Below are 10,000 nucleotides of genomic sequence, written 5' to 3'. Positions count from 1 at the left end.
AGGGAATGATCACTTTTGTATCATTATTCTCATTCTCATAGTCTGTAGTCTGTAGGATAGGATGTGTAGGAGGGGACGTCTCTGGAGCTCCACAATACTTCATTCTGAATGGATTGACACATATTTTGCCTTTAACAAATACTGCACCCCTCTGAGATTTGGATATTGCACTATAGTCCATATTGTGATTAGAGATGTTCGGATACTGCCTAAATCACTGGTATCTGTATCGGGAAGTACTGGAGTTAATGTACTGATCAGATACCACGTAATAAAGCGCTAAAGAAAATCTATGTTAAAGTAGTTTATTTATGTTCTTTTTCCGTTATAACGGACTGTCAAACTGGAGAATAGCAGAAAGTTCTGTGGCATTCATTGTTCATGTTTCACAAAGAGTTTAACCTGAGCCAGACTGACAACAAAGATAGAAATAATATCACATCATACAGAGATAGTAGTATACAGCTGTTATACATCATATCATCATACAGAGATAGTAGTATACAGCTGTTATACATCATATCATCATACAGAGATAGTAGTATACAGCTGTTATACATCATATCATCTATACAGAGATAGTAGTATACAGCTGTTATACATCATATCATCATACAGAGATAGTAGTATACAGTTGTTAAAACATAAAATATATCACACAGACTGGTATCAGATCAGTACTCAGTATCGGCCGATACCAAGTTCAGGTATCAGAATCAGGAAGCAAAAAATGGTATCGGACCATCTCTAGTTGTGATTTGGATAAAATTGGGATTAATTGTGCAGCCCTAATTCACACACATTAACACACTGGTGGCCGAGGCTGCCGTACAAGGAGCCACCTGCTCATCAGATAAACACACACACACTCACACACTCACACACTCACACACTGACACACGGGAGCTATTCAGGGTTCAGTGTCTTCGGCACAGGCACTGGCCGGGGATCGAACCACCGACCTTCTGACTGGTAGGGGAACCTCTACAGTGTACAGTGTAGAGCTGCAGAGAGCTGCATTCATTGCTTCCTTATTTACTCTTCCTTTACTGCCTTTATTAAAAATGTAATAAAGAACATGTGTCAGAGCTAGTGTGATGTAACGATAGACTAAACTCACCATTCATTACCAGTCACAGTTTGGGCTTTTTTTTGCTGGAAAAATGACCCGGAAGACAAATTATTAAAATATTTGTGGATTAATGTTCTGATGTCACAGTTACGTCACAGTGATGACTGAATTAGAGAGTTAGATCAGTCTAAATGTCCAGTAATAGTCTGAGGTGTTAACACGAGAACAGCAACAGGTCAACAGTCTGAAAGCTGGCTCTAAATCAGAGGTACTCTCCAGGTGCATTGTGGGAAAGGTAGGCTAACAGTCAGACTTTTGTATTCTAGTTTTATTTTTTTGTCAGCTGGTCTCTCTCCTGACATTTAAGATGGTCTCACTTTATGTTTCTCCTTCGTAGTCCTAGTCTGACACACACACACACACACACACACACACACACACACACACACACACACACACACACACACACACACACACACACACACACACACACACACACACACACACACAAATTGGACAGACGTATAAATTGCCTTCCCTTCTGTTGTTAGACTAATTGATTAATTAACGGACTAAATCTTTTGCTCTGAAGTCTGATTAAACTGAGCTGAACCCCGATAGAGACCATAATCCTCCAGAGAGACCCCCCCCCCCTGTCTCCACATGTAAATGGGTGAATTAAGGGTTTATTTCAACCAAACCAGAGTGGTGATTGTTGGAACAGTGGAAAGATGAACCAAGACGGCTTTTGATAGTTTGATTTAGTTTCTGACCACTTTGAATGAAGTGTGTTTTATGATGATAAAAGTCCTGATTATTTACATGGAGTCTGGTGTAGTTTGGTGATGGTGATTTCGGGGCTGTTTCATGTTAAACTAAAAGGATCTTACTCTTTAACTAAAAGGTCTATCTCTGTAGGGATCCATCCCATAATGTACTGAGATATATCACCATCACCAAACCCACCAGACTCCATGTAAATAATCCGTACTTCTATCATCGTAAAACACACTTCATTCAAAGTGGACAGAAACTAAATATGTTGGCTCTATACACGCTAAAAGTCCTGATTATTTACATGGAGTCTGGTGGGTTAACCTCTTAACTGTGACGTGACCGGTCGGCCGTTGCTGTAATTACGTAGAAAATCGTACAACTTATTGATGAGAATGTGTTGCTTGAAGACAAACTGAGACTGATTTTAACAAATGAATCCAGAACTTAAATCTGCAGATTAATAAATGACAAATAATCGTTATTTACACTAAATATTAAACCTGTTTTTTTTTTGTCTGCAGTGTGTGAATGTGCAGCTGAGATGATGAGACGGTGTCTGAGTCAGCAGAGGGAAGACGTACGTGTGTGTGTGTGTGTGTGTGTGTGTGTGTGTGTGTGTGTGTGTGTGTGTGTGTGTGTGTGTGTGTGTGTGTGTGGAGCAGATGGAGCAGCAGATCAGATTATTCAGGATTTAAGTGGCTCGTCTTCATCAAAACTAACTCAGAGTTCAGCAGGAGGATTACAGAGCAGCTGCCCAACCCAACGCTCTGACTACACATCATTAGGGTTGGCTATCATTTGGGTTTTTTTCCAATACCAGTGCTAAAACTATACTTTTAAAACGGTGCCTGAAAAAAAATAGTGTAATAGGGAATAGGGTATTTTACAATAACTTTGAATGCACCACGAGGCTTACTAGTTTCTAGTGAACGCACCGTCTGTGTTGATTTTCTGACAACAGCAGCTGCAGTCAGACTGTTAACGTCCCGCTGTTGGAATCCTCTCCAGTGAAATACAGACACCCTTTACACCGTTTAGCTGTCAGCATTTTAACCGTGTTTAATCCAGCTACTAGCTAGCGGTAGGCTAACGTTAGCTGCTGTCAGGTGTAGTGTTAACTAGCATCACGTGCAGCGATGCTACTGTTCCCTCTAACGTCTGTTTCAGAGCTTCAGAGAGCTGTGCAGAAGGCATTTCATTGGCACCGAAATCTGCATTGCGATTCGGTCTGGTAGATACCGGTCGTTTAGGCACCGATGACATATTAGCATCGGGTTTCAGTACTGACCCTATACAAACCATACAACCATACATCCAACCATACAACCATACATACATACATAAAAAGCATATCGTCCCACCCTGAAGCTTTGGTCCCCATTGGTTTCTTGCCTGAAATACGTGGACGCTGATTGGCTTAGTAACTTTTGAACGTACACGTTCCACCAGAACAACTTCCTTCCCGAGGCTGGGACTGGATTTGTATTTTGTATTTTCATTCATTATGATTCTAGAAGTATTGAGATTCAATAGTATGGAGTATTGGGATTTCCTTTTCCTTCTTTAACAAAAACAACAACAGTTGAATAAAAGACTTCTAGAGACTAAATATCATCAGACATTTCTAAAAACTGATAGTTCTCTGAGAAGAATGACATCACGTCAGTCACACTGATGTTTATCACAAGGATTTCTGTGTGTCTGTGTGTGTGTGTGTGTGTGTGTGTGTGTCTGTCCTGTGTGTGTGTGTGTGTGTGTCTGTCCTGTGTGTGTGTGTGTGTGTGTGTGTCCTGTGTGTGTGTGTGTGTGTGTGTGTGTGTGTGTGTCCTGTGTGTGTGTGTGTGTCTGTCCTGTGTGTGTGTGTGTGTGTGTGTGTGTGTGTGTGTGTGTGTGTGTGTGTGTCTGTCCTGTGTGTGTGTGTGTGTGTCTGTCCTGTGTGTGTGTGTGTGTGTGTGTGTGTGTGTGTGTGTGTGTGTGTGTGTGTGTGTGTGTGTGTGTGTGTCTGTCCTGTGTGTGTGTGTCTGTGTGTGTCTGTCCTGTGTGTGTGTGTGTGTGTGTGTGTGTGTGTGTGTGTGTGTGTGTGTGTGTGTGTGTCAGACTAGGACTACGAAGGAGAAACATAAAGTGAGACCATCTTAAATGTCAGGAGAGAGACCAGCTGACAAAAAAATAAAACTAGAATACAAAAGTCTGACTGTTAGCCTACCTTTCCCACAATGCACCTGGAGAGTACCTCTGATTTAGGCTCTCTGCCTGCAGAACAGAGCCAGCTTTCAGACTGTTGACCTGTTGCTGTTCTTGTATTAACACCTCAGACTATTACTGGACATTTAGACTGGTCTAACTCTCTAATTCAGTGGGACATGTGTAGTCTCATGTCATGACATCACTGTGACGTAACTGTGACATCAGAACGAGGTGAAGTCGTTTATTAATGCAGCTTTAAGGATGCATTTTATTTATTTACTATGTGTTAGTAATTGTAACTGGTTAGCTGCATTATTTGATATAAGATGATTATTTTATCTTTTACTAAATCACGGATTCTAAATCCTGGAAAGCAACATTTTTTAATACTTTAAAGTTTGATTACTTTCTGAAAGCTTCCATGTGTCAACCCATCACACTGCTTCCTCACAACATAAATAGAACTTGCTTTAACTACCAGGTTGCATCATGGAAATAACTTTTAATAAGTCACGAAACTCGGTTTGCTTCCAACCAAAGAAGTCCTCCCCCGCCATAAGTGCTGTGCGCTCAGTGTCGTGTTGAAGTCCATTACAAAATATGTAAATCTATAGGAAACTGTCAGTTTTCATGACAAAACGTCACAACCCGACTAGCCAACAAATGTCGCCCGGTCCTCTGAAACATTCGGCATATATTTAATCCACCACACAGCTATGATTGAGATATTATTTAAACTTTTGATCACTATCAACGCCACCGCTCAACCGCCTGAAGACGCGACTCGCCACTCACAATTCCATGAAAATAACATGAAGTTTGGTTCACGTCGCAGTGACCTGTAGACAACGAACGCGGTTAACTTTTGGATGAACACACAGCCCTGTTTGTTAAAACGAGGCTGTTTTTAAAAGGAGTTGTGAATGCAGCTTGTAATCAGTGTTGAACCAGGAAACAGTGTGACGTCGCGGTGTTCCACAGGTGAAGGGACTCACCTTTGTGTACAGCTCGTTCACAGACATGGTCCCAAAACAACAGAACGGTGTCCTTATAAATCCATTATAATCCTTTTTATTGGGAGCTTTCTTCGTGTAAAGCAGCAGAGACACCGGTCAGCTGGTAGTTAGTCAGTGCGCATGTCCCCGTATGTAGAGCGCTCGGGCTGGCAGGTGTATCCCGGCAGCGGGCAGGTGTCCCCGGCGGAGTTTCGGTCACTTGTGTCGGTGTCTCGGTGTAGCTTCAGCCGTCAGAAAGCCTCGGGGGTCCCCGCTACCTGCACGTGTTCCCTCCCGTAGTTACCCTGCGTCGTTCCCGTGGTTACACACTTTAATCCAACACGGTAAAACACGTCCAAAGAGCCGTCAGTAGCCAACATTTTACAACTAATATGGGCTGCAGAATGGAGGGGACTTCCGGACAGACACTCCGACACTCTGATTGGCTGTTTCCTGACTCTCTGTCAGGCAGGTTTCTACTGTGCGCGCGCACAGAGAGAGAGACACACACTCACACTCACACTCACACTCACGGTTCCCAAGCTGAGGGTTGGGGCCCCAGAAACGGGCCAGAGAGAGCGTAAAAAACGACAATAGGAGATACAATATCATAGATAATATCTAACAGTATACGTCTGTAAATAATAATGTAAATACATTTGACTATTTATTCTCTTTCCTTATATTTATCTATAGTTTATCTTTAGAGTGCCGTGGGATTAATGAAGGAATCATGATATTAATAATTTATTTAATTAGTTTATTATGTTTTACACAAGACGCTCTCTGATGTCTTACTCCACTCTTACTTACTGTGTGTGTGCGTGTGTGTGTGTGTGTGTGTGTGTGTGTGTGCGTGCGTGCATGTGTGTGTGTGTGTGTGTGTGTGTGTGTGTGTGTCTGTGTGTGTGGTGTGTGCGTGCGTGTGTGTGTGTGTGCAGGAATCTGAATGTGTAAAGTAACTAGTAACTAAAGCTGGAACAGATGAATGTAGTGGAGTAACTAAAGTAACTAGTAACTAAAGCTGTAACAGATGAATGTAGTGGAGTAAAAAGTACAATATTTATCTCTGAAATGTAGCGGAGTAGAAGTAGAAAGTGGCATAAAAAGAAAAGACTCAAGTAAAGTACAAGTACCTCAACATGTGGACTGAAGTACAGTACTGGAGTACATGTACTTAGTTACATCCCAGCCCTGTGTCTGTGGTGTGTCTGTGGTGTGTCTGTGGTTAGCAGAAACCCTGCTGTAGAGGCTTTAAAGCAACATGACAACATGTCTCCATCTGATGGAGAATATCCAGACTACAGCTGGAGCTGCAGATTAATAGAAAGATCTGACACATGGAGTGTTTAGTTACTTAGTTTACTACAGACTGTAGCTTCAACTATCTACCATCAGACGAACACCAGTCACAGCCATAGGCGCCGATACTGAGAAAATACTGAGCACCCCCCCCCCCCTCCCCCGGGTGCCAGACTGCCAGTAGGCTCCATTCATTTACAATTAAACATTACAGTTGGTGCTAAGTGGAGCGTCTGTCATAGTGTGATTGTTATGTCTCTGTCAGTCCCCTGCTCCATATCCTCTCCACCAATCACAGCGTGACCCCCCTCCATCCCCCCCACTATACAGTGCTTGCATGTGCATTAGGTAATCAGAGTGAGACTAAAATGGACAGATTTGTTATTAAAATAGTGGCTACTAGACAGGTAGCATTGATTCTTCATTTCCCACGGAGCTGATGGCGGTTACGTGTCAGTTCAACTTCTCATCTCCAGTCCTATCTGTATCTGTGAGGAGTGGTCCTGTCCTGAGGTGAAAGATAGCCTACTTTATGGCTTTATTATCCAGTTAATAGACATGTGTGTTCATCGGCCGCTGTCCATTTCCTAAGGTTCTGGAATGCAAACATTTCTACTACTACGACTACTTTTTTTTTAAAGGGCTTGCGCCCGTGAGCACCCACAGAGGAAAACATAAATCATCTTTCCTCTGTCTAAATGTGTAAAGATTGAGCTTCTCTGACCTTTCACTCTAAGAGACATGTCAGTCCTTCAGAGTCTGAGTGTTTGAGTTACTCTGTTATTACAGACTTATTATAGCAGCTTCAACTCACTACATAGTATTCTGTATTCCTGTACCTTATTGAATGTTAAACTGTATGTTGTCCTGAATGCTTATGCTTTTCTTAGCCAGGTCACCGTTGTTAATGACAACCTGTTCTAATATCTGTCCACCAGACAACTAATCAACACGCATCCTGATCTCCCCCTATCTGGGGGGGAGGGGGGTCCCGGGACGTCTGCATGGATTCAGAAAACTGACAAAATCATTGAAGAAATTTTGGAAAAAAAACCTCAAAGAAATCAACAACATAAGGTGACAAATGTTAGAAAAAGTGACAAAAACTTTGAAAAAAAATTACTTGAAAAAGGCGACAAAAATGTCAAAGAAATTGTCTCATTTTTTTTTTTTTTATAAAGTCAACAAAATTATTTTTTTTTAAATTGGGAAAAATGTTCCAAAAAACCCTAAAAAAAGGCAAAAAAAAAGCAACAAAAACGTAAAAAAAGTCACGGCAAAAATGACTGCAAACCAGACAAAATCACTGAAAATGCGACAAAAACGTCCAAAAAAGTACGTACAGAATACGGATTATTCACGTCTTCATCACGAAAACGCTACTCGCTCACTTTAAAACACACATTGTACATATTTATCATAGTATTCTGTTCACATTTGTATCATTTTATGAATCTATTCTCTATTTATTCAGTACTTGTTAACGTTATGTCTGTTTATGTTGTTAATGTTGCCTGATGATGGTCTACACTCTGAGAAATATCAGCTGTATGTCTGGGAATATTTTAATAGAAATTGTCCGTAGAACGTGATTCATAGTTGTGTTTCTGTTTTTTATATTTGGAGTTGTATAATTTGGGCTCCGACAACTTTTGTTGTCATTAAAGATGAACACAGTGTCACTTTTTCTGATGTTTTTGAAGTATTTCTCCCAACTTTTAGTCACTTTTTCGTCTTTTTTTTTCAACCTTTGTGAGACTTTTTTTATGACACTTTTTTGGGTCATTTTTGAAGTTGAAGTCATTTTGTTGCATCGTGATCTTTGTGCAAGATGAACACCATGTATTGATGTTTCTGCATGTAGAGCTTCTATAATCAGCAGTTGTACATGAACAGCTGGTTATGTGGAGTCAGCTTTGAGGGCGTGATGAAGATGATGATGATGAAGATGATGATGAAGATGATGATGAAACCTGTTCAGATTTGACTCATCATCAGTCTCCTCTAACGTTTCCACTCACAGGTCTGGTTAATTAGGGAGCTTGGGGAGGTCTCAGTCCCTATAAGACTAGTCTAGTGTGGTCTAACAACAGGGAACTTATTAAGGTCAGAACGTTGATTTGTCTTCTCACAAATATATTCACAAAGCCTGCTTGTTGTTGTTGAACTCTGAGAATCTGAATGTGACGATTTCAAATAAAAAAAGCTTTGAAGACGTCTCGTGTTTTGAGGAACATTATGAACGATTAATTACTGCTCTGATTGATCCATTCATCTCTGCAGCTTTATGTACTAACACATTTTAGACACAGGAAAAGTGTGTGTCTGTGTTTTGTGTGCGCGCGTGCGTGTGTGTGTGCATGTGTGTTTTATGTGTGTGCGCGCGTGTGTGTGTTTTGTATGTGTGTGTCTGTGTGTGTGTGTTTTGTCTGTGTGTGTCTGTGTGATTGTGTGTGTGTGTGCGTTTTGTCTGTGTGTGTGTGTGTGTGTGTGCATGCGTGCGTGTTTTGTGTGCGCGTGTGCACGTGTGTGTGTGTGTGTGTGCATGTGTTTTATGTGTGTGCGTGTGTGTGTATGTGTGTGTGTGTTTTGTCTGTGTGTGTCTGTGTGTGTGTGTGTGTTTTGTCTGTGTGATTGTGTGTCTGTGTGTGTGTGTGCATGTGTGTTTTATGTGTGTGCGCACGCGTGTGTGTCTGTGTGTGTGTGTGTGTGTGTGTGTGTGTGTGTTTTGTCTGTCTGTGTGTGTGTGTGTGTGTGTGCGTGAGTGAGTTTTGTCTGTGTGTGTGTGTGTGTGTGCGCGTTTGGTCTGTGTGTGTGTGTGTGTGTGTGTGTGTGTGTGTGTGTGCGTGAGTGAGTTTTGTCTGTGTGTGTGTGTGTGTGTGTGCGTTTTGTCTGTGTGTGTGTGTGTGTGTGTGTGTGTGTGTGCGTGCGTTTTGTCTGTGTGTGTCTGTGTGTGTGTGTGTGTGTGTGTGTGTGTGTGTGTGTGTGCGTGCGTTTTGTCTGTCTGTGTGTGTGTGTGTGTGTGTGTGTGTGCGTTTTGTCTGTGTGTGTGTGTGTGTGTGTGTGTGTGTGTGTGTGTGCGTGCGTTTTGTCTGTGTGTGTGTGTGTGTGTGTGTGTGTGTGTGTGTGTGTGCGTGCGTTTTGTCTGTCTGTGTGTGTGTGTGTGTGCCTTCCACTAAGGTATTACTACAGTTAACTACTGTAACTTAAACACTCCTTCCTGCTGTATCGGAGCTCTTTCTAATCCTGCTGCCTCTGTAGCAGAGAGGAATCTTATCACTGACGTTGTGTAACGCTGATATTACATGAACATTAACCCCCACAGCCGAGGACAGATAGGAACTCTCCGTCACGGTTCAGAAAGATAAAAAGCAGCTTTACCTTGGAGTAAGGGTAATATTCACTGGTCATCTTCTCCGGGAGATGAACAGATCCTCATGTGTCGTGGGTTCCTGTGTTGAGAGTGGTGTGACTGGGAGCGTTGGCACATCTCAGACCTGTCGGAGCACAGCTATTATTCTGACATCAGGCAGCAATGAGTCCACTCCCAGACACTCCCTCTGCAGGTATGAGCTGGTTACCTGCTGCTACACCCACAACTGGATTCTTTTTAGTCATTCTCTTATCTAATGATTTAAAAAGAAAACATACTACACACTCAGACTTA

At 42.0% G+C, this 10,000-nt stretch overlaps 2 protein-coding genes across 10 annotated transcripts in view; both read right to left on the bottom strand.

Moving 5' to 3' along the window:
- The window catches only part of myo5b (myosin VB), a 77,663-nt gene extending 67,807 nt beyond the window's left edge, over positions 1–9,856 (bottom strand). For 5 of the 6 annotated variants that reach the window (XR_004895107.1, XR_004895108.1, XR_004895110.1 and 2 more), the window contains exon 1: positions 9,715–9,856. Coding sequence is in view for 2 of the 6 variants with exons in the window: in XM_035991867.1 (XP_035847760.1) it covers positions 9,715–9,744 (30 nt within the window). In the remaining 4 variants the exon portion in view is untranslated. Of the gene's footprint in view, positions 1–5,031; positions 5,481–9,714 lie in introns of those variants that run through there. The other variant, XR_004895109.1, reaches the window with a different exon arrangement.
- The window catches only part of LOC116057126 (deoxyribonuclease-2-beta-like), a 240,191-nt gene that overhangs the window by 164,068 nt on the left and 66,123 nt on the right, over positions 1–10,000 (bottom strand). The window lies entirely within an intron of this gene.

The sequence above is a fragment of the Sander lucioperca genome, chromosome 14 (genome assembly GCF_008315115.2).
Source record: "Sander lucioperca isolate FBNREF2018 chromosome 14, SLUC_FBN_1.2, whole genome shotgun sequence".
NCBI classification, from domain to species: domain Eukaryota; kingdom Metazoa; phylum Chordata; class Actinopteri; order Perciformes; family Percidae; genus Sander; species Sander lucioperca.
Note: the sequence above shows the minus strand (reverse complement) of the source record. Positions and strands in the feature narration are given on the sequence as shown.